Here is a 21,558-nt window from a genome sequence, read left to right as displayed (position 1 = left end):
AAACAACTCGGGAGGGGGTGGCAGGGGGGAAAAGGGAGTCGCTGCTGGGCATGGGTGGATGGAGGGGGTCGCTGGGTATGGGTGCATGCAGGGCAGGGGAGAGGAGGGTCACTGCTGGACATGGGTAGATGGAGCCTGGAGGACAGGGGAAAGGAGGGTCACTGCTGGACATGGGTGCATGCAGGGGAGAGGAGGGTCACAGATAGACATGGGTGCATGCAGGGCAGGGGAGAGGAGGGTCACTGCTGGACATCTGTGTGCATGCAGGGCAGGGCAGAGGAGGGTCGCTGGGTATGGGTGCATGCAGGGCAGGGGAGAGGAGAGTCACTGCTGGACATGGGTGCATGCAGGGCAGGGGAGAGGAGGGGAGAGAGAAGAAATGATGGACATGGATGGAGGGGAGAGAAGAGTGAGGAAGGAGATGAGGGAAAAGGAAGAGAGGAGAAAAACTGCACGTGGATGAAGAAAATAGGCAGAAGCTGAGGACCAGAAATGAAGAAGAAAGGAGGAAAGGAAAGAAATAAATGGAAAGAAAGCCCTGGAAATGGAGTTAAGAGGACAGATAGCAGCAGAATCGGATACTGGGCCAGCATGATCAGAAAAACAGTCACCAGACAACAAGATAGAAAAAAAAATCATTTTATTTTCATTATAGTGTTTGGAATATGTTCACTTTGAGAATCAGGTGCTCAACATTAAAAGTTTGTATTTATTTACTTATTTATGGCATTTTATCCCACATTAAACATGAATTAGATTGGAACCTGGGAACATTTATTTTTTTTCCTGGAAAGAGTAATGCATTGACCCCCCCCCCCCCCCCCCCCCGGCTATAGCCAGCTCTGCAAAATTTTTTTTTTTGGGGGGGGGGCGCAGTGGTGGACGGGGGGGGGGGGGGCGCCGAGGTGGACCGGGGAGAGAGCCTGTTGTTAAAAATTTACCAGCACACCACTGGGTACACCCCTAGCCGAGATGAGGACTCACAATTGTTAAATGTCCAATGTCACTGATGATGATTGATGCCTCAGAATTAGGGTCTACATTATGGATCACTAACAACATATCAGCAATTTCATGTTTGAGTTCTTTCAATACCATGGGGTTTATGCCATCCAGTTCCAGGTGATTTATCACTTTTTAACTTGTCAATTTGGCTCAGTATGGGTTCCAGGTTCTCCAACATTTCTTTCAGTTCCTCTGCATTGTCACCCTTGAAAACCATTTCTGGTACAGGTAGATCTCTGACATCTTCTTCTGTAAAGACCAAAGCAAAGAATTCAAGCGATGTCTCCACTATGGTCATGTCCTCCCCGAGTGTCCCTTTTGCTCCTTCATGATCTAATAGTCCCATGGATTCCCTCACAGGCTTTCTGCTTCTGATGTACCTGGAAAAGGTGTGACTATGAGTTTTTGTCTCCACTGCAGTTTTTCTTCATATTTTCTTTTAGCCTTCTTTATCAGTGCTTTGCATCTAGCTTGACACTGCTGCAATTTGAAGAGAATAAAAACCAATTTGATTCACTCTATCATTGTGATATAATTTGTACCCTGATAACACAGTGTATCATTGATTATCCTCCTTCCACCTCTGAGATGCCTCTTATATCTACCTCTACATTTAGTGCTATATACTCCAACTCACTCATCTTATTGTTTAGGCTTTTAGCATTTGTATAGAGACATTTCAAATTGTGATGTTTTCCTAGCATCTATAAGCTGACTAGAAGTTTAGGGGGGATAATTTGCATCCTTTACTCTGTTCTCCCATTAAACACTCCTGGCTTTCTTTCACCATTATTGAAACCTCGCTATTAGGACTCCCTAAATTCCTGTTTAAATAGTATCCTTCAAAGATACTCCATGCTAAACCACGCACTCCTGGGTGACTGTCAGCTTCCCCCTCATTTTAGTTTAAAAGCTGCTTTATCTCCGCCAGCAGCCTGGTTCCATCCCTGTTGAGGTGGAGTCCATTCTTTCAGAACAGGCTCCCCCGTCCTCAGAATGCTGTCCAGTTCCTAACAAATCTCTACCATGCATTGAGACTGTGGAGATCTGCCTGTCTCTTGGGTCCTGTGTGTGGAATGGGGAGCATTTCTGAAAATGTTTCTACCTTAGAGCCTAAATTTGGCTTCCAGAACCTCCCTCCCACATTTTCCTATGTGGTACATTTTACTAATTTGGTATATATGGTTCCCAGATGTACCAAGACAGCAGGCTGCTCCCCAGCACTATCATATACTGTTTATGAGTCAGACATACCAGATATAAGGGAGACTTTGCACCTCCTACAGTGCATTGAAACTTTTTGTTAAGGTACTCCAGGAGTGACCACAGAATTATAATACTGGGATTGGTGCCTATGAGGAAATTCAGTCCGTCTTCTTAGAAGAGTATTCTAAGAGTGAGAAAAAGGAGAAGGTTGTGTTTCCTGTTTTTCTGTGATTGGCTGGTAATAGGAAGAGGCAGCCATCTGCTGCCCTGCTTCCAAGATCCACTGGCAAGGTCGAGGGGGCCCTGACAAGAAAAAAGTCTATCTGTGGTCCTGCATCTTGCAGACAGTGCTTCTGATTTTTCCAAAACATAAGCTTGGAATTGAACAATGAAAAACACTGCCCATCAAGCAGTCTATAGAAATCCAAAAGTGGAGAGGAGAAAAATATTCAGAGAAAATATTCAAGCTATAACCAGTGAAGATCGTGAAAGAGTCAAAGGTTCAAAGAAAGGAAATGTGTGTTCAGCAGTGTTTGGAAGAAAGAACCTGCTATGTTGTACTTGTATGCTGTGAAACTGCTTTGGAACAGTTTGTCTGAAATAAACTTTATATAATAAAGACTTTCATTTTGCACTTCATTTCACACTGTTGTCTGAAGTATCTCCTTGAACTGGCAATAGTATGCATTGAGCTCAGAAGTAATTAATTCACTTCCCTAGTAAAGGAATCTAGCCAGGTTTTGCCAGTAGTCTGTAGCACACAGACATGAAACTAATGGGCTTATTTTTGAAAGAGAAGGACAACCATCTTTCGAGACAAATCGGAAGATGGACGTCCTTCTCACAGGGTCGTCCAAATCGGTATAATCAAAAGCTGATTTTGGACATCCTCAACTCCTTTCTGTCGCAGGGATGGCCAAAGTTCAAGGGGGGGTGTCTTAGGTGTAGCGAAGGCGGGACTTGGGCGTGCCTAACACTTGGACATCCTTGACCCATAATTGAAAGAAACATGGATGTCCCTGACAAGCACTTGGACAACTTTACGTAGTCCTGTTTTTCTTACGACCAAGGTACAAAAAGGTGCCTGAACTGATCACCACCGTAGAGAATCGGGGATCCCCTCCCACCCTCAAAAAACATCTTTCTAAATAGTGATTGCCAGCCTCAGATGTCATACTCAGGTCCATCACAGCAGTATTCAGGTCCCTGGAGCAGTTTTAGTGGGTGCAGTACACTTCAGACAGGTGGACCCAGCCCCACCCCCCTACCTGTTACATTTGTGGAAGAAACAGTGAGCCCTCTAAAACCCACTGTACCCACATCACCCGTAAGGGCTATGGTAGTGGTGTATAGTTGTGGGTAGTGGGGTTTGGTGGCTCAGCACACAAGGTAAGGGAGCTATGTACGTGGAAGCAATTTATGAAGTCCATTGCAGTGCCCCTTGGGTGCCTGGCTAGTGTCCTGGCTCGTCAGGGGCACCAGTGCACTACAAATGCTGGCTCCTCCCACAAACAAATAGCTTGCATTTGGTCATTTCTGAGATGGATGTCCTTGGTTTCGATCATCACCAAAAAACAGAAACGACCAAGTCTAGGGATGACCATATCAAAACAAAAGATGGACGTCCATCTTGTTTCAAAAATATGGGTTTCCCCGCCCCTGGATCGGGACATTCTGCAAGGACATCCAAATCGAAACGAGGATGTCCCTTTCGATTATGCCCCTCTACGTGACTCCTACTTTAATATGAGGTAGACACACAAAAAAAGTGAAACTCTGTTTAGTATATTAGGCTCTATGATAAGATTAAAAGAAAATATTGATCTCAGAAAGTGGTGAATATTGATTTTACAAAGAGGCTATCATTCTTTACAATTAACTAAAACATAGGTCTTTATGCCTCATTGTTATCAATCAAAGCTATTGCTGAAGCAAAATACTTAACACTGGTTTAAAAAGAAAAACCAAACAACTGTAAATTATGTTTGTAATTTTTATTATTATCTTTCTTTGCATTTCTATGAGTAAATGACATGTCCTGTGATTTGTGGCTAAACCTGAGGGTGCCTACGCTTGTCTTTTTCTTTCCTGGAGCTTGTCAGGATTTCTAATGAGCTTCCTGTATACAAAAGAATGATCATTGAGCAACAGTATAAAGACTATTACACACGGGCTGATTAGAAATTATGATTAATGCCTTTATTAGTTTACAAACTGCTGTTATAAAGGAAGGAGCTTATGCTAGGCACTTCTCAGAGCTCTAAATATTAGCTAAGAGGTCCTGCATAAACTGTAGGCACCATAGCTGAAAAAATGGCAGTGACTCAGAGAAAAGCATTATCAAAGAATAGAATCCCTCTGAGTGACCATGAAGTCATGTTGGTAGCTTTGCTGCTGATGTTTGTAGTTGCTTGCATTGGATTGATTGTGTTTTCATGGATTGTACTTAAGGATTTGGAGAAAGGTGAGTAGTTAACATTTTGTGCTTACATTAACTCCTCTCTTACATGGCATAGTCTTAAGCTCTGATGTATGTACCTAATGACTATAAAGTACTTTTCAGCTGAAGGATTATCTCAAGGATGGATTCACTAAAAGCTCAAAAATATTGCAACAATTTACTAGGTTGTTCAGCAAATGGTAATGTACTATTTCAACACAAATCTTTCCCTGTCTTTCTCTCCCCTCCCCACCCTTTTCCCTATGATCACCTCCCTTTCAGTTAATAATACTGTAAGGTTATGTTTGTTACAAAGAAAATACATCCCTCTAGCAACAAAATTACTTTTTTAAACAAAAAATATGGTCTACTCTGGGCATCCTTATTATTTTATTGATGTATTTATATGGTTTAAATTATATGATAAGGCATTTTAATTAATTGTTCAATTGTTATGATATATTATTTGCTCTACATTGCTATATATTCATGATTATGCATTAATTATGACATTATATTTTGTTATATTTGAAACCCTATTTTACATGAATCATCTGGTCAGAGAAGGAACATTCCAGACCAGGTATTTTACAAAAGGATTACTAAATGTAAAACCTTTTAAAAAAATGTAAAAGGCTGGCGATAATGAAAACCGAGGACGCCCATCTCAAAAACAACCAAATCCAACTCATTTGGTTGTGGGAGGAGCCAGCATTCATAGTGCACTGGTCCCCCTGACATGCCAGGACACCAATCGGGCACCCTAGGGGGTACTGCAGTGGACTAACTGATGCATTAACTGAACGGAAAAAGCCCTTCCTTTACCGATCCCTTAGCGATTTGGAAAGGAACAGGCATGCATGAAGGAAATCGCATGCAAATGAGCTGCTCGCTGTTAGCTCATTTGCACACAATTTCCTTCCAAAGGAGGAGAAGCCAGTGCAGAGCAGCCAAGCATTAGGCGTGACTGCTCTGCGCATGCCAAAGACGGCTTCATACACACAGACAAGCTGCATGTATTATAGCCGTCTACAACCTTAAAAAAATACAAGTCCAGGTGAAAACGTCCAAGTGCCCGTCAGGGACATATTTTTTTTTTTTTTTTTTGAGTATGGGTGAAGGACGTCCAAGTGTTAGGCGCCTTCGCTATGCCTCCGTCCTCGCGGACGGGCAGTTGAGGACGTCCAAAATGTGGATGTTTCTATGAGGAGGACTTCCATGTCTTTGTTATGCCTCCGACACCCCCTTTATTTATTTATTTGGATTTTGGATCACAAGTAGCAGCATTGGGATTTGAACTGGCCACCTCTGGATTGCAAGACCAGTGAGATGGAAAAATGCATGTTCATAATCAGGCAACAATACTGTATAGAATTACATCAATTGTTTTCAGATATTTGCATTGCATTCTAAAAACCAACAAAAAAGAAACATCCATTTAGGGATCCTTTTACTGAGCTGCGGTAAAAAGTGGCCTGTGCTAGTTTTGGCGCATGCTGAGTCACTTTTTACCGCAGTGGGAAAACAGCCATTTTTAAAATGGGGCAGTAAATGGCCATGAGCTAATATTAAAATTAATGCTTGGCTATTTACTGCCTGAGCCTTTACCACCACCTATTTAGTAGGCAATAAGGGCTCATGTGTTATTTATGCGGTAATCGGGCAGTGCACGGCAATGTGGCCACACTGCCAATTACTGCCAGGAACTCCCCCATGGTAGAAAATAGAAAATGATTTCCTACCATGGGAAACTGCGCACGCCAGCTTCAGAACTACTACTACCTCGGCAGAAGGGATGATTTGGCGCATACTACCCACATGGTAGCCCTACTGTGGCTTAGTAAAAGGTCCCCTTAAAGAGTAATAAAAGGATACAGTTTGTACATAGCTAATGGTGGTAAGACCAATGTGGGCTTACCGCTTGCTTTTCTGAGACTACCGCCGACCCAACGTGGACACAGGTAGTAGTCCCACTCCAATCATGCACCATTTCCAAGGGAAAATGAAAACCCCCGGAAATGGCTTGCATGGTGATAACCCAGTGTTAATCGGGCATCACCGCACACTGCCCGGTTACCACTGTGTTACTGCGGGAGCCCTTATCGCCACCTCAATGGGCGACGATAAGGGCTCCCTGCCACATGGCCATGCGGCAGGGGCATAGCCAAACAGCAGATTTTGGGTGGGCCTTGTCAAGAAATGGGTGGGCAACAAGTGTTCTCCTCCCCCCCCCCCCCCCCCAATGCGATGAGGCCAGAATCAGGGGGAGGTCTTCAGCTGGCGAAGCTTGGGATCCCCACTAGCTAGCACTAAATATGTGCTGCTGTTGGGTGGGCCTGAGCCCTAAGTGGATGGGCCCCGGCCCACCCAGGCCCACCTGTGGCTACGCCACTGCCATGCGGTAAGAGTTCTCTCACTGAATGGCCATGTGTGCTGTGGGCTTTTTTACCCACTGCAGTAAAAAAGGGCCCCGGTGCACAAAAAAGTGGCCCCTGCTGCTAACACAGGGCCTTTTTTTCCTGCAATTTGGTAAAAGGACCACTCAATGTGTTATGTAGCAAACAAACAACTAACCATAGATTATAATATGGTTTGTTTTGTTAAAAGCTTTATATACCACTTTTATGGGTAACATCAAATCAGTTCACAAAAGAGTAAACTGAGCTTTAGTTTAAGCAGGCAGAAGAGGCTCCTGTCCACTTAAACTATGCTGAGCTGGATAGGAGCCAGCATTCAGTGACACTTAACTGGACACTGCTGCTATCAGCTTTGACCGTCACCGCATTCTCCAGTTAATTCTGGGGGAGTTCTAGGGTAGAGTTGTGGTGAAGCCAGTTATGCAGGCACCAGCAATATTCAGTCCTAACTATGACCGATTAGCTTTGCAGGTTCAGCACAGAATAACAGCCATACTTACATAACTTCCAGGCGCTGATGATGATCCAGATATTCACTGAATATTTAAGTCTAATTTAGCTGGCAGCTTCAGCAGTCCACGTTTAAAGAAACATTGACTGCCACTGAATAAATATTGATCCGTTTTAGAAAGGGGAAATGGTACAACATAATGTTTCCAGGCTGTTTCTTAAAAGGGTCAGGCAGAGTTACCTGACGGTGCCTCCATTAGCCCCCCCAATTATACATCTCCCTACTCAGAATTTCCACTCCACTTGAAGACCCCCAAGACATTTTTCCTCCACCCTCCCAAAGACCTGCTGGGGGGGTTGGGTAGGAGTGATTCTCAGTTGCTTCTACCCTCGTCTGTGCCATGTTCAAAATGGCACCAGTAATCCCTAGAGGTAGTACTGTGAGTCTCCTGCTAGGGTTCACCAGCATCATTTTCAACCCGGCACTGGTATTGCTCCTGCCTGACTCCACTGAACACCAAGGATATTGGAAGGTAGTCCAGGGGTGGTGGGGGGAGTCTTCCAAAGTATAGATGGTCTATTGCAGGTTGGGGAAGCATGACTTGGGGGTTCTTCTGGTGGTGGTGGGGAACGTTTAGGTGGGGGATCTATACTTGGGAGGCCCTTCAGGATGAGAAGGCTCAGTTGAGGGTACTGAAATTGAGGGGCTTATATTAGGGGAGGCCTTTTTTGTTCTTGGGTGAAAAACAGGGGGCACCTTGAGGTAACTGTGCCTAGCCCCTTTAAGAAGTGGCTTAGGATTATCTGGCATTGACTTTCAGACATAATGCTCCAGGGATAGTATAATAACCCCAGCATTTTGCTGTGTTTATTTTTTAGCTATACAGCAGCCAGTGATGTTCACCATGAGCCACATTATGGAATTTCCATAGTAATGAGGTGTTTTACATGCATTTGCATTCTTTGCATCTCATTAATATTTACCACATGGTGGTTTCACTAATGCTGCTTTACAGCAAACTAACTTGTGTTAATGTATGTTAGAGCCGTAACACAGCTTGATAACTCCCCCCCTCCCTTATTGTTCTGTCTTCATAGATAACTACAATGGCACCTGCAATAACAGCACAAGCAATGGAGTTGGAGGGAAATTTACGATCTTAGCTGGAGCAACATATGGACTAAGTTTGCAGAACAAATCTTCGCAGGAGTTTAAACTTCTTGCCTTTGATGTCCAAAACATTGTAGGAACCTCTCAACTTATACACACTAACAAGATATACTTTAATGTCTGCCCATATGGGTAAAATGTGCAGTCATACTTCCCTCTGTAAGATATTTGCTGGATTTTCAAAGTGAACGTGCACTCATACCTCAGGCAACTTCCATTTATACCTGCTGTTTGAGGTGTATAATTTTTCTGAGTTAAATAAGTGCAGATGCTTGAATTTTCAAAAGTATATATGTAAGTGTAAATCCTGCTCCCAACCATACCCTTAGGAATAAGTGGGTAAAGTTACACACATAGAGGCTGTAAACATATAAGTTTATCTGCATATTAAGCAAGCAGTTGTGTTACAGCCCATTTAACCATAGAAATGCCTTTGAAAATTACATAAGTACATAAGTACATAAGTAGTGCCATACTGGGAAAGACCAAAGGTCCATCTAGCCCAGCATCCTGTCACCGACAGTGGCCAATCCAGGTCAAGGGCACCTGGCACGCTCCCCAAACGTAAAAACATTCCAGACAAGTTATACCTAAAAATGCGGAATTTTTCCAAGTCCATTTAATAGCGGTCTATGGACTTGTCCTTTAGGAATCTATCTAACCCCTTTTTAAACTCCGTCAAGCTAACCGCCCGTACCACGTTCTCCGGCAACGAATTCCAGAGTCTAATTACACGTTGGGTGAAGAAAAATTTTCTCCGATTCGTTTTAAATTTACCACACTGTAGCTTCAACTCATGCCCTCTAGTCCTAGTATTTTTGGATAGCGTGAACAGTCGCTTCACATCCACCCGATCCATTCCACTCATTATTTTATACACTTCTATCATATCTCCCCTCAGCCGTTTCTTCTCCAAGCTGAAAAGCCCTAGCCTTCTCAGCCTCTCTTCATAGGAAAGTCGTCCCATCCCCACTATCATTTTCGTCGCCCTTCGCTGTACCTTTTCCAATTCTACTATATCTTTTTGAGATACGGAGACCAGTACTGAACACAATACTCCAGGTGCGGTCGCACCATGGAGCGATACAACGGCATTATAACATCCGCACACCTGGACTCCATACCCTTCCTAATAACACCCAACATTCTATTCGCTTTCCTAGCCGCAGCAGCACACTGAGCAGAAGGTTTCAGCGTATCATCGACGACGACACCCAGATCCCTTTCTTGATCCGTAACTCCTAACGCGGAACCTTGCAAGACGTAGCTATAATTCGGGTTCCTCTTACCCACATGCATCACTTTGCACTTGTCAACATTGAACTTCATCTGCCACTTGCACGCCCATTCTCCCAGTCTCGCAAGGTCCTCCTGTAATTGTTCACATTCCTCCTGCGACTTGACGACCCTGAATAATTTTGTGTCATCGGCGAATTTAATTACCTCACTAGTTATTCCCATCTCTAGGTCATTTATAAATACATTAAAAAGCAACGGACCCAGCACAGACCCCTGCGGGACCCCACTAACTACCCTCCTCCACTGAGAATACTGGCCACGCAATCCTACTCTCTGCTTCCTATCTTTCAACCAGTTCTTAATCCATAATAATACCCTACCTCCGATTCCATGACTCTGCAATTTCTTCAGGAGTCTTTCGTGTGGCACTTTGTCAAACGCCTTCTGAAAATCCAGATATACAATATCAACCGGCTCCCCATTGTCCACATGTTTGCTTACCCCCTCAAAAAAATGCATTAGATTGGTGAGGCAAGACTTCCCTTCACTAAATCCGTGCTGACTTTGTCTCATCAGTCCATGTTTTTGTATATGCTCTGCAATTTTATTCTTAATAATAGCCTCCACCATCTTGCCCGGCACCGACGTCAGACTCACCGGTCTATAATTTCCCGGATCTCCTCTGGAACCCTTCTTAAAAATCGGAGTAACATTGGCTACCCTCCAGTCTTCCGGTACTACACTCGATTTTAGGGACAGATTGCATATTTCTAACAGTAGCTCCGCAAGTTCATTTTTTAGTTCTATTAATACTCTGGGATGAATACCATCAGGTCCCGGTGATTTACTACTCTTCAGCTTGCTGAACTGACCCATTACATCCTCCGTTTCAATGGCTGGAAGGTCAACATAAAATATATTTCTGAATGATAATATTTTTTTTCAATTATATTTTTATTGAATTTTAGGAAAGTACATGGAAGCTATAAAAGTATGAACACATAACAAGAAAAAGAGAAATACATTATCAAGTTGTTGTTGAGAGATTGCACTTTATTTTTAGATATATGACATCTTCCAGACAAGTGACCTGAAGAATGAGTATAAGCACACATCAGTGTTACAGTTCCAGTGAGTATGGGAGAAGTTGAAAATGGTGAAGTACCTTTGATAAAATACTAAGATGAAGTCTGTTTCTTGTCAAGCTTAAAAAGCAGTATTTGTATATATTGGTGGTAAAGCTGGATAAATACATGCATCCTGACATTTTTCAGATTTTCCTTAACCTCCACCTAATCCTTTATTTTTAGCCTAGTTTCTGAAAGGAAGTAGCTTATGACATCACTATGTATGGGCGTAGGGTTTGAGATGCGGGATGTGTGATCCTAATAGCTATTCTGGTCAGTTTTCAGTAAAATGCCTGAGAAATAATTGGAAACTTCTAATCTACAGTAGGTATTTCAAATTATTCCTATATTCAGTAACATTACATGGCAAATTTTAGAAAGGACGTATCCAAGTTAAGTCGTGTGAAATTCCCATACTGTTTTACAAGAGACTGTGTCAACATAGCCTCTCTTGTAAAATAGGAACAGAGGTGCACATTCAAACTCTTCCAAGTAGAAAGGAAGCAGTAATTTTAGCAATCTGTACATGGGGAAACTTGAGTCCATATATGGAAGCCTGACTCTACTGGTAATTCTGCAATATTACTACTAGAGGTCTTACCAGCCATTTTAAAAACCCGGAGTAGACAAGACAGGAGTGAGTGGGCATTGCTCACCCTACTAGACACCAGGAACTCCTATAAAGCATGAGGTTTGGGTCAGGGATAGTGGGTGAATTGCAGTCCAAGGTCCAATTCTGAAGGCCTTGGGCTCTGGAAAAGTAGTCTGGGGAGGCTGCCATATTTCGGGTCCATGCCCACATATGGATAGGGGGCTTTGGGTGAAGGGTCTCTGTAGGCAGGGAGTTTGGGTTTGCATGGGAAGGGTCTATTTTCTGGCAAGGGAGGGACAGATTTGGGGTCTCTGCTGCCAGGGTGAGGGTGTAATTGGTCTGTTTACTACTTTGGGAGCTGCAGGTGAAGGGTCTATTTGTTGTTAAGAAATCGAGTGAAAAGTCTGTTTGCTGATTGGGGGGGGGGGGGGGGGTGAAGTTGTGTGCTTTGGGTGAGTTGGAGAAGCTGGTATAGGGGTAGAGTCTTGATCCAGGGAGGGGAAGCGCTAGCATCATAGGAGCTAAAAATGTGGGATTTGCAGCTGCTCCTATAGCAGGCATTTACACGTACCTTAAAGCAGGTGCAAATTCCAAAGTCCAGGCTTCCAGTGTAGACATGGATTCCCTACATGCAACAGGGATGTTCAACCCAGACCACTCCCTCTCTTTGCCCTCACCTTGCCACCTTACTATGTAAAATGTATTCAACTTCCCACATTTGAATGAGGCCTGTTCTGAAATGGCATTCAAAAATTTGGGTGTCTCCACACCCATATCCACACACATATATAATGATGCTTCTAAAATAAGGGCCTTCACATATAGCTAGTACTGCTTAATAGGTAACAATAAATTATAAGTATACATATATGTATTAGGAAGGAGAATAACCAGTAGGACACTGTCATACCAGGATACAAATTATATCATAGTGATAGGGTGGATTGAATTGATAGAAAGGTAGCATTGTATGTTAAGGAGGGCCTTGAATCAAATAGACTGAAAATTCTGAAGAAACAAAACACATCTTGGAATTCCTATAGATTGAAATTCCATGTATAAAGGGGAAAAGGATAATAATAATAATAGTAATAAAAAACACTTAGTAAAAATTAAAAACATAAAACAAAAATATGCCACAGTATTAGTTAACATAATTTCCATTATAGATCAAATATAGGGCCAACAGCCGTAGACCTTAACCAGAAAAGGCTTGCTTAAATAGGGGTCCTTTTACTAAAGTGTGCTGAAAAATAGTTTGCAGTAGTATAGGCGCAGGTTTTGGGCGTGCGCTGATCCATTTTTCAGCGTGCCTGTAAAAAAGGCCTTTTTAAATAATTTTGCTGAAAATGGATGTGTGGCAAAATCAAAATTGCCGCGTGTCCATTTTGGGTCTGCGACCTTATCGCCAGCCATTGACCTAGCTGTAAAGTCACACGCGGTAACCGGGTGGTAATAACCTATGCGTGTCAAATGCCACTTGGCGTGTGTCCGATACGCGCGTCCAAAAATAAAAATTATTTTTCAGACACGTGAATCAGACACGCGCCAAAAATGAAATTACTGCAAGAGCCACATGGTAACCGGGCAGTAACCCCATTTTGGCGCACATTGGGCAAGTAGACGCTTACGCGGCTTAGTAAAAGGGCCCCATAAATAGGCAACAATTCTATAAATTGACACCTCATTTTAGGTGCCAGAAAGGGGTATGTTTAGCACCAATCCTGTAATGGTCTAAAGGCACATCTATGCCATTATAAAATCCTAGCTCAAAGCTACATTGGCAGGTCAACAGCTAGGATAAGTGAGTGTGCCTAACAATCCTCCCTGTTTACTAAGCCACGTGGCAATGCTGACACTGCCTATTCAAAGTGAATGATCTGTGTTGGCATTAGCGAACAGCAGCCATGAGCATAGCTTAGTAAACGGGGGAATGTGTGCAGCTGATAGTATTTTATGAGTTGCACATACCACTTGATTTCATGCCCATGGTAAGCTCAGGCTCCACCCACATGCATGCCCCCTAACAGTTGCGCACTAAGGAGCCCTTTTACTAAAATTTAGCACATGCTAATGGACATTAGTGTACACTAAAGGCTGCACATACTATTTTATACCTGTGGGCCATGTGGCACTTAGTGCACGCTAATAGCTGTTAGGAGTTGCTAAGCTTTAGTAAAAGTGCCCCTAAGTGATTTAGGAACACTGGGGTTGATATTCAAAGTGGTTTAACCTGCCAAAAATGACTCCTGATTGGTTAAATTAAATGTTTGGGGCTAACTGATAATATTCAGCGGAACTTAACAGGTTAGTGTCACTGAAAATGCCCAGTTAGCACCCAACTCGAAATTAGATATTTTGGGAGTGTTCCGAGGGAAGAGTCAGCACTTGGCTGGTTAAATGCCAATATTCAGCACTTAACATGCCAAACTAACTGCATAAATAGGGCTGAATAAAAGTCAGTCCTATCTTTATGTGGTTCTCCATAGCTGATTAAGGGGTCCATTTACTAAGCTGCAGTAGAAAGTGCCCTGCAATAGCAGCAGAGGCAGTTTTTGCTACACACTGTGGTGCTTTTTACTGCAGCAGGTAAAAATGCCTGAAAATAGCCATAGCCATTCAGTAAGATTACTCTTACCGCATGGCCATGTGAAGGGAAGCACTTACCGCCACCCACTGAGTTGGCGGTAAGGGCTCCTGTGCTAACCCGGCGGTAACCATGTAGTGAGTGGCTCTGCCAGATTATTGCCAGATTCGAACCACACTAGAAAATAGTCATATTCTCTAACGTGGCAAATCGAACGCTCTAGGGCTGTAACTACCACCAGCACCCGCGTTGAGCCAGCGGTAGTTCCAGATTAGCATGCGATAAGCCAGTGTTGGGCTAACCACCACTTTGGAAAATAGCCCCTAAGTGTTGAATATCACACTTAACTGGCTAAAGTTTTTGCCAACTCAGAAATTTAATGCAGGAGCCCATTGAGTTTCCGGGTATAACTTTGACAGTGGTGGTCAGCCAAACACTGAACACTGATGGCTGGATATTGACCCCACAATTTATAGAATAGTGCTGGGCACTTAAGCGTGTAACTGCCAATCATTGAGGCCAATCACGTGCATAAGTGTTACTATTCTATAAATGAGGCACACTACTGGCTCCTAACTCTAGGCACCAATTTATATTATTGCCTTTATTGGCTTTTAAGCTTTTAGATCATAACAGATTTTTCAAAGCTACCATGTGTCATTGTGTCACAAAATACTTAGCCACTTGCCTGGGGCTAATCCTGCGGCCACTTAGAGGATCTATCCCCAGCACAGCTTGGGTCTGCCTACACCTGGGCATGTGCTCTACACTAGCACCCTGATCCCACCAACTGGCTCCCAACTGCCTCTGGGTGAGTCTCCCACTCTCGTTATCCCTGGTGATTTCTAGGTTACTGGGACCACACTCACACTGGTCCCACAGTTCCTAACCATCACTTACAGACCCAACACACAAACCACCAGGATTCTTAGTCAGTCCAGACAAGCAGAGTCAATAAACTAAAAGGTTTATTGTCATAAAAAAATATTGAACAGTGAACTATAAAAACAGATGGAAAATAGCAGGCAAATAACAGATAACTGAATAAGAATCAATTATAAAACTATCAAAACATTTTATCACTACCTGGATAGTGACTGGGAAGTACAGGAAATGTGGAGGTGCATAATCGAAAGGGGCGCCTAAGTTTTCCTGAGGACATCTTCGCAGGACGTCCCGGCAAAGGGGCGGGGAAACCCATATTATCGAAACAAGATGGGTGTCCATCTTTCATTTAGATAATAATGATTTATGGGCTCATTTTCAAAGCACTTAGCCTCCCAAAGTTCCATAGAAACCTATGGAACTTAGCCTCCCAAAGTGCTTTGAAAATATGCCTCCGACCTTAGAGATGGTCAACCTTAGAGATGGTCGTCCACGATTTTCAGCGATAATTGAAACTAAAGACGCCCATCTCAGAAACGACCAAATCCAAGCCCTTTGGTGGTGGGAGGAGCCAGCATTCGTAGTGCACTGGTCCCCCTGACATGCCAGGAAAACAACTGGGCACCCTAGGGGGCACTGCAGTGGACTTCAGAAATTGCTCCCAGGTTTATAGCTCCCTTACCTTGTGTGCTAAGCCCCCCAACCCCCCCCCCAAAACCCACTCCGCACAACTGTACACCACTACCATAGCCCTTAAGGGTGAAGGGGGGCACCTACATGTGGGTACAGTGGGTTTCTGGTGGGTTTTGAAGGGCTCACATTTACCACCACAAGTGCAACAGGTAGGGGGAATGGGCTTGGGTCCACCTGCCTGAAGTGCACTGCACCCACTAAAACTGCTCCAGGGACCTGCACACTGCTGTCATGGAGCTGGGTATGACATGTGAGGCTGGCATAGAGGCAGGAAAACATATTTTTAAAAAATATTTTGAGGGTGGGAGGGGGTTAGTGACCACTGGGGGCCTAAGGGGAGGTCATTCACGATTGCCTCCGGTGGTCATCTGGTCATTTAGGGCACATTTTTGTGGATTGGTCGTAAAAAAAAAAGGACCAGGTAAAGTCGTCCAAGTGTTCATCAGGGATGCCCTTCTTTTTTCCATTATTGGTCGAGGATGCCCATGTGTTAGGCACGCCCCAGTCCCACCTTCGCTATGCCTCTGACACGCCCCCGTGAACTTTGATCATCCCCGCAACAGAATGCAGTTGATGACGCCCAAAATCAGCTTTCGATTATGCCGATTTGGGCGACCCTGTGAGAAGGACGCCCATCTTGCGATTTGTGTCGAAAGATGGGCGCCCTTGTCTTTCGAAAATAAGCCTGATAGCTGCTCACAGGTTACTGAATATAACTGTTCACAGGGTCTCAGTAGAGAGGTCTTTCTCTCTCTACTTCGAAACTGAGACTGGAGAAAACTTCAGTGTTTCCAGAATGAATTTGAGCTCCTGAGCCAATCAAAGCCCAGAATAACATTTTTTTAAAAAGTAGCTGGTCACATCACTGCAGGTTACTTCCTCTTTTTGTTAAACTAAAGAAAAAATAGTCATTCCTCTGTAATAGGTTTAAACATAAAACATGCACCACCTGCTGGCCAAACTAGAGAAATACACTTCAATAAATAATACAGTTTACAAGCTTACAAACCCACTGTTTTGTCACGTGGTGTAATATAAAACCTATCTTTAATTTGAGCTGGATCTGTTGCAAATGAGCCTGTGACTCCAGTTTTGTAGTAAACTGTTCAACCTGTAATAATTCAGTTTCAAGGTGTCCCAATTTTGCAACTATCTCCAGTTGCAAAACCTTGTCTACCAGTCCTTGAGAAAAAGAGTCTGTGAGAGAGACTATTCACCATGCATCAATAAGCTTCATTTTCAGTGGGTTCAGTTCCAAACTCTCCATAGCAACATAGTAAATGATGGCAGATAAAAACCAGTATGGTCCATCCAGTCTGCCCAACAAGATAAACTCATTTTACATGGTATGTGATTTTTTTAATGTATACCAGAGTTTGATTTGTCCTTGCCATTCTCAGGGCACAGACCGTGGAAGTATGCCCGGCACTGTTCTTGTACTAAGTTCTAAAGCTAACGTCGAAGCCCCTTAAAACTTACACTCCAGCCCATCAATATCCAGTCACGATCAGGGCATAGACCGTAGAAGTCTGCCCAGCACCGGTTTTACTTCCCAATTACCGGCGTCTCCACCTAATCTCCGCTAAGATTCCGTGGATCCATTCCTTCTAAACAGGATTCCTTTGTGTTTATCTCATGCACGCTTGAATTCCTTTACCATTTTCATCTCCACCACCTCCTGCGGAAGGGCATTCCACATATCCAACATCCTCTCTGTGAAAAAATACTTCCTGACATTACTCTTGAGTCTGCCCCCATTCAACTTCAATTCATGTCCTTTAGTTCTATGGCCTTCCCGTCACCAGAAAAGGTTCTTTTGCAGATTAATACCTTTCAAATATTTGAACGTCTGTATCATGTCACCCTTGTTTCTTCTTTCCTCCAAGGTATACTTGTTCAGGTCAGCAAGTCTCTCCTCGTACGGTTTGCAATGCAAATCACATACCATTTTCGTAGCTTTTCTTTGCAGCGCTTCCAGTTTTTTTACATCTTTAGCAAGATACGGCCTCCAAAACTGAACATAATACTCCAAGTGGGGCCTCACCAATGACTTGTAGAGGGGCATAAACACCTCCTTTCTTCTGCTGATTATACCCCTCTCTATGCAGCCAGCATCCTTCTGGCCATGGCCACCACTGATGTGAGATTTACTGGTCTGTAGTTTCCCACTTCTTCCCTGTCTCCACTTTTGTGAAGAAGGACCAAATCCGCTTGTCTCCAATCTCGTGGAACCTCTCCCGTCTCTAAAGATCTATTAAATAAATCTTTAAGAAGTCCCACCAGGACCTCTTTGAGCTCCCTAAGTATCCTGGGATGTATCCCATCCGGCCCCATAGCTTTGTCTACCTTCAGATGCTCAAGCTGTTTATAAACTCTTTCTTCCATAAACGGCGCAGTATCCACTCTATTCCCAGATGTTCCCTCGGCAGCCGACCGTTGTCCTTCTCCAGGATTTTCCTCTGTGAACACCAAAGAGAAATATTTGTTTAGCACATTCACTTAATCTTCATCACTCTCTACGTAGCCATTCTCATTATCTTTCAGTCTCGCAATTCCATTCTTATCATCTCAGAAAAGGCAGTCACTCCCAAAAGAAATGGTTTCTTTCCTTCAGCTGGGCTTCCAAATACTGAGTTCACAAGCCTACCTGAAATGGAAGCATCTGACCCAAACAGAGGGAGCCCAACATCTGAAGGAGAAAGCACAACGTTCACAGGAGGATGGAGGAGAAGTCCTATCATGAGAGCTTAATGAAGGTCCCAAATATTGGTAGGGGCTCTGCATAGAAGATATCAAACTGGCAGTATTAACAGGAGTATTCATACCTGATATCATCTGCAGATGTTTATCCATTGGTCCATTTCCTTCTGCTGGGGACCTTCCTCTTCTACATAGCATAAATCTGGTGACATGTGCAGTGGATAGGCAGTTATGCAGATATCTTGAAGTCTATATTGCCTTTGATCTAGCACAGTCCAGTTTAAGAAGATGCAGAGACCACTGGTTGCCCTTATGTAATATCAGGAAGAGGCTGCGGTCCAAATGGAATTGAATCTTTTGTCAGCCTTGGATTTGGTTGACTATCCCTTGATTCTGCAAAAGAATGGATTGCTGACTGGTTCATCTAATTTCTTTCATAGAGGCAAAGAGAGTGAAAATGGGAGGTTTTAGAGTGCTGTAGGGATTGGAAGAAGAACGATTACCTTCAAAAACTAATCAAAAAATGTATTGTTAGTCAAATAAAAAAGGTATCATCTTATTTTCTTTTCTATGTTTTGGTTTTATTTCTATGTATTCCCTACATCTGAAACTGCTCTCAAAACTCAGCTTTTTAAATCAGGACTATCCCAGTTCAATTTAATTCCAGAGGTTACACTGGGACTTAAATATCTTTGCCTTATGATCCCTCCCTTTTCCTTCTTATTCCTTACTAAATTATTCCTTCCCTGTTACCTTTGCTTTGTTTTAGTTATTCAACTGTCCTTACTGTCTATCATACTATGGTGTTTCTGGCTTTTATTATTTTGCTTTATAAACTACTTTGCTAAAAGTGGTATATCAAGTCTAATAAAGTTGGAAGATAGAGTTGGAAAAAATAAAAAAAAAACATAGCAGTATTGTAAAAAGTCTTTAATAGTGTTTAGTTAATTTGCTGGTACAGAAGTCACCTGCCTGATGTGGCTACATTTCAGCTTGTGACTGCTTCAGGGACGTATGAAGTTACCTTAATAGGGAGTCTCAAAACATTGAACAATGAGATCCAATCAATATCTTTCTGCAGTTCAAAGAAACTATTACGCAAATGGGCATTCCCATTTGGCTCACACAACATTTGTTTTAAGCAGTACCTGTATTAAGCAGAGGAATGTGATTGTCTGTTCAGAATATATAAATAGCTATCATGTAGGGAGTACAGGGTCCAATGTGAAGAAAGCTAAGGAGAAACCCAGTGTGCAATATTTTGTAAGTGAGTGTAAGAACTTTGAATGAAATTTGGAATAAGATTGGGAGCCAGTGTTCTTGAATCAATAGGGAAGTTACATGGCCATAATACTTTGCCATAGCAGTGTTCTATACTGTTTGTAGATGATTGATCAAGTAGGGGTTGTCAAGCATCTCATCCTCCCTTCCCACTCCACCAGATCCAGCATACCCCCTTTCCTTCCCCCTGCTGGTCCTGCCACTACTTTTCCCAGGCCTGAAGTTGCATGGATACCCAGTGTGGTATGAGGCCTTTAAGCTGCCCCCCCCCCCCCCCCCAGAGAGGGGCAGGAATCTGCAGCTCTTAAACACAAGCTTGTGTTTAAAGAGCCCATGTCATCCTGGGTTCCCTTGCAGCTGCAAACCCAGAAGCTGTTAGAGTGGCACAGGTGGTAGGTGCAGTAGGGAGGAGGAATTAGGGGAGAAATGCTGACCATAGAGTGGGGGTAGGGAAAGAGAGGTGAGATGCTGTTCTTCTGCAACACCAGAGCTCCAAAGTTTTTGCTGTGCGTTTCCCTAGTATATTACTAGTTAACTCCAAACTTATTATTAAACCTATTATAAACTCTGTGCCAGATATGGGGTATTTTCCAGCCTATAAAGCTAATAAATCCAGAAGTATTTTATAATAGCACATTCCTTATGCCCTCTAGTAATGAAGCAGTTTGTAGGTTTTACTCAGGAAGTGCCACATTGCTCAAAGATTCACTGGTTAACTTTGCAAAGAATTCCTTCTACCAGCGAATCAGGTTAATATTCTGCACTCTGATCCCAGGTCTATCAGGAGGATATTTTTTAAAGGATACAATCACTCACTGTGCCTTGAAGGTTATCAGAATCAGTTTGTGAGCTAAACATAGAAACCTTTTCAAACATTGTAAAGAGATTGGACTAACCACAGTGTGCCAAAGTTTGCTGTGAATGTAGCACAAACGCATTGGCTCAAGCATATATGAATGAGTCATGTAATTGTTCCAGCATCCCCTGCCTTCCAAAAAAATATCTTTTCCTCACACTAAACAGAACACATACTTAGCAAACTTTCAACAGCCTGCTACCATTTTGCTGAAAGTATCAGGGGCCCTTCTACTAAGCCGCATAAGCGTCTACGCGTGCCCAATATGTGCCAAAATGTAGTTACCACACAGCTGCAGTGTAGCTCTTGCGGTAATTTAATTTTTTCCGCGCATCTGATACGAGCATCCAAAAAATAATTTTTATTTTCTGCCGCTCGTATCGGACATGCGCCAAGTGGCATTTGGTGCTCTTAGGTCATTACTGCCCGGTTACCGCATAAGACTTTACTGCTAGGTCAATGGCTGGCAGTAAGTTCTCAGACCCGAAATGGATGCACAACAACTTTGATTTTGCTGCACGTCCGTTTTCGGTAAAAAATTTAACAAGGCCTTTTTTACAGGTGCGCTGAAAAATGGACTGGCGCTCCCAAAACCCACGCCTACAGTACCGCAAACCATTTTTCAGCACACCTTAGTAAAAGGACGCCTCAGTACTTAATTATCTTGATCCAACACACCTACACAGGCAAGGGGTAGAAATTTAATAGTAGAAAAATGAAGGCAACAAGTTGTGAAGCAGTATGTTCCTGAGTACGTGGTAAATTAGTTCAGCAGCTGACCAGAATCTGTACTTAGAGTGATTTCCCATCATCAGTCCTATAATACTATAACAACTGTTACATACATAAATTTGGCTTCTGAATTGTCAAACATTTTCACTGCAACTTGTCAGAGACATTTTTCACAAA

The 21,558-nt window shown here is 43.1% G+C and overlaps 1 protein-coding gene across 1 annotated transcript in view; it reads left to right on the top strand.

The window, feature by feature from the left end:
* Positions 1–4,524: 4,524 nt before the first annotated feature.
* The window catches only part of TMPRSS15 (transmembrane serine protease 15), a 183,245-nt gene continuing 166,211 nt past the window's right edge, over positions 4,525–21,558 (top strand). The window contains exons 1-3 of the mRNA XM_030205046.1: positions 4,525–4,675; positions 8,617–8,762; positions 10,992–11,059. Coding sequence (XP_030060906.1) covers positions 4,525–4,675; positions 8,617–8,762; positions 10,992–11,059 — 365 coding nt within the window. The remainder of the gene's footprint in view (positions 4,676–8,616; positions 8,763–10,991; positions 11,060–21,558) is intronic.

The sequence above is a fragment of the Microcaecilia unicolor genome, chromosome 5, assembly GCF_901765095.1.
Source record: "Microcaecilia unicolor chromosome 5, aMicUni1.1, whole genome shotgun sequence".
Taxonomy (NCBI): Eukaryota; Metazoa; Chordata; class Amphibia; order Gymnophiona; family Siphonopidae; genus Microcaecilia; species Microcaecilia unicolor.
The sequence above is the reverse complement of the archived record's forward strand: the minus strand, read 5'-3'. Positions and strand labels throughout refer to the sequence as shown.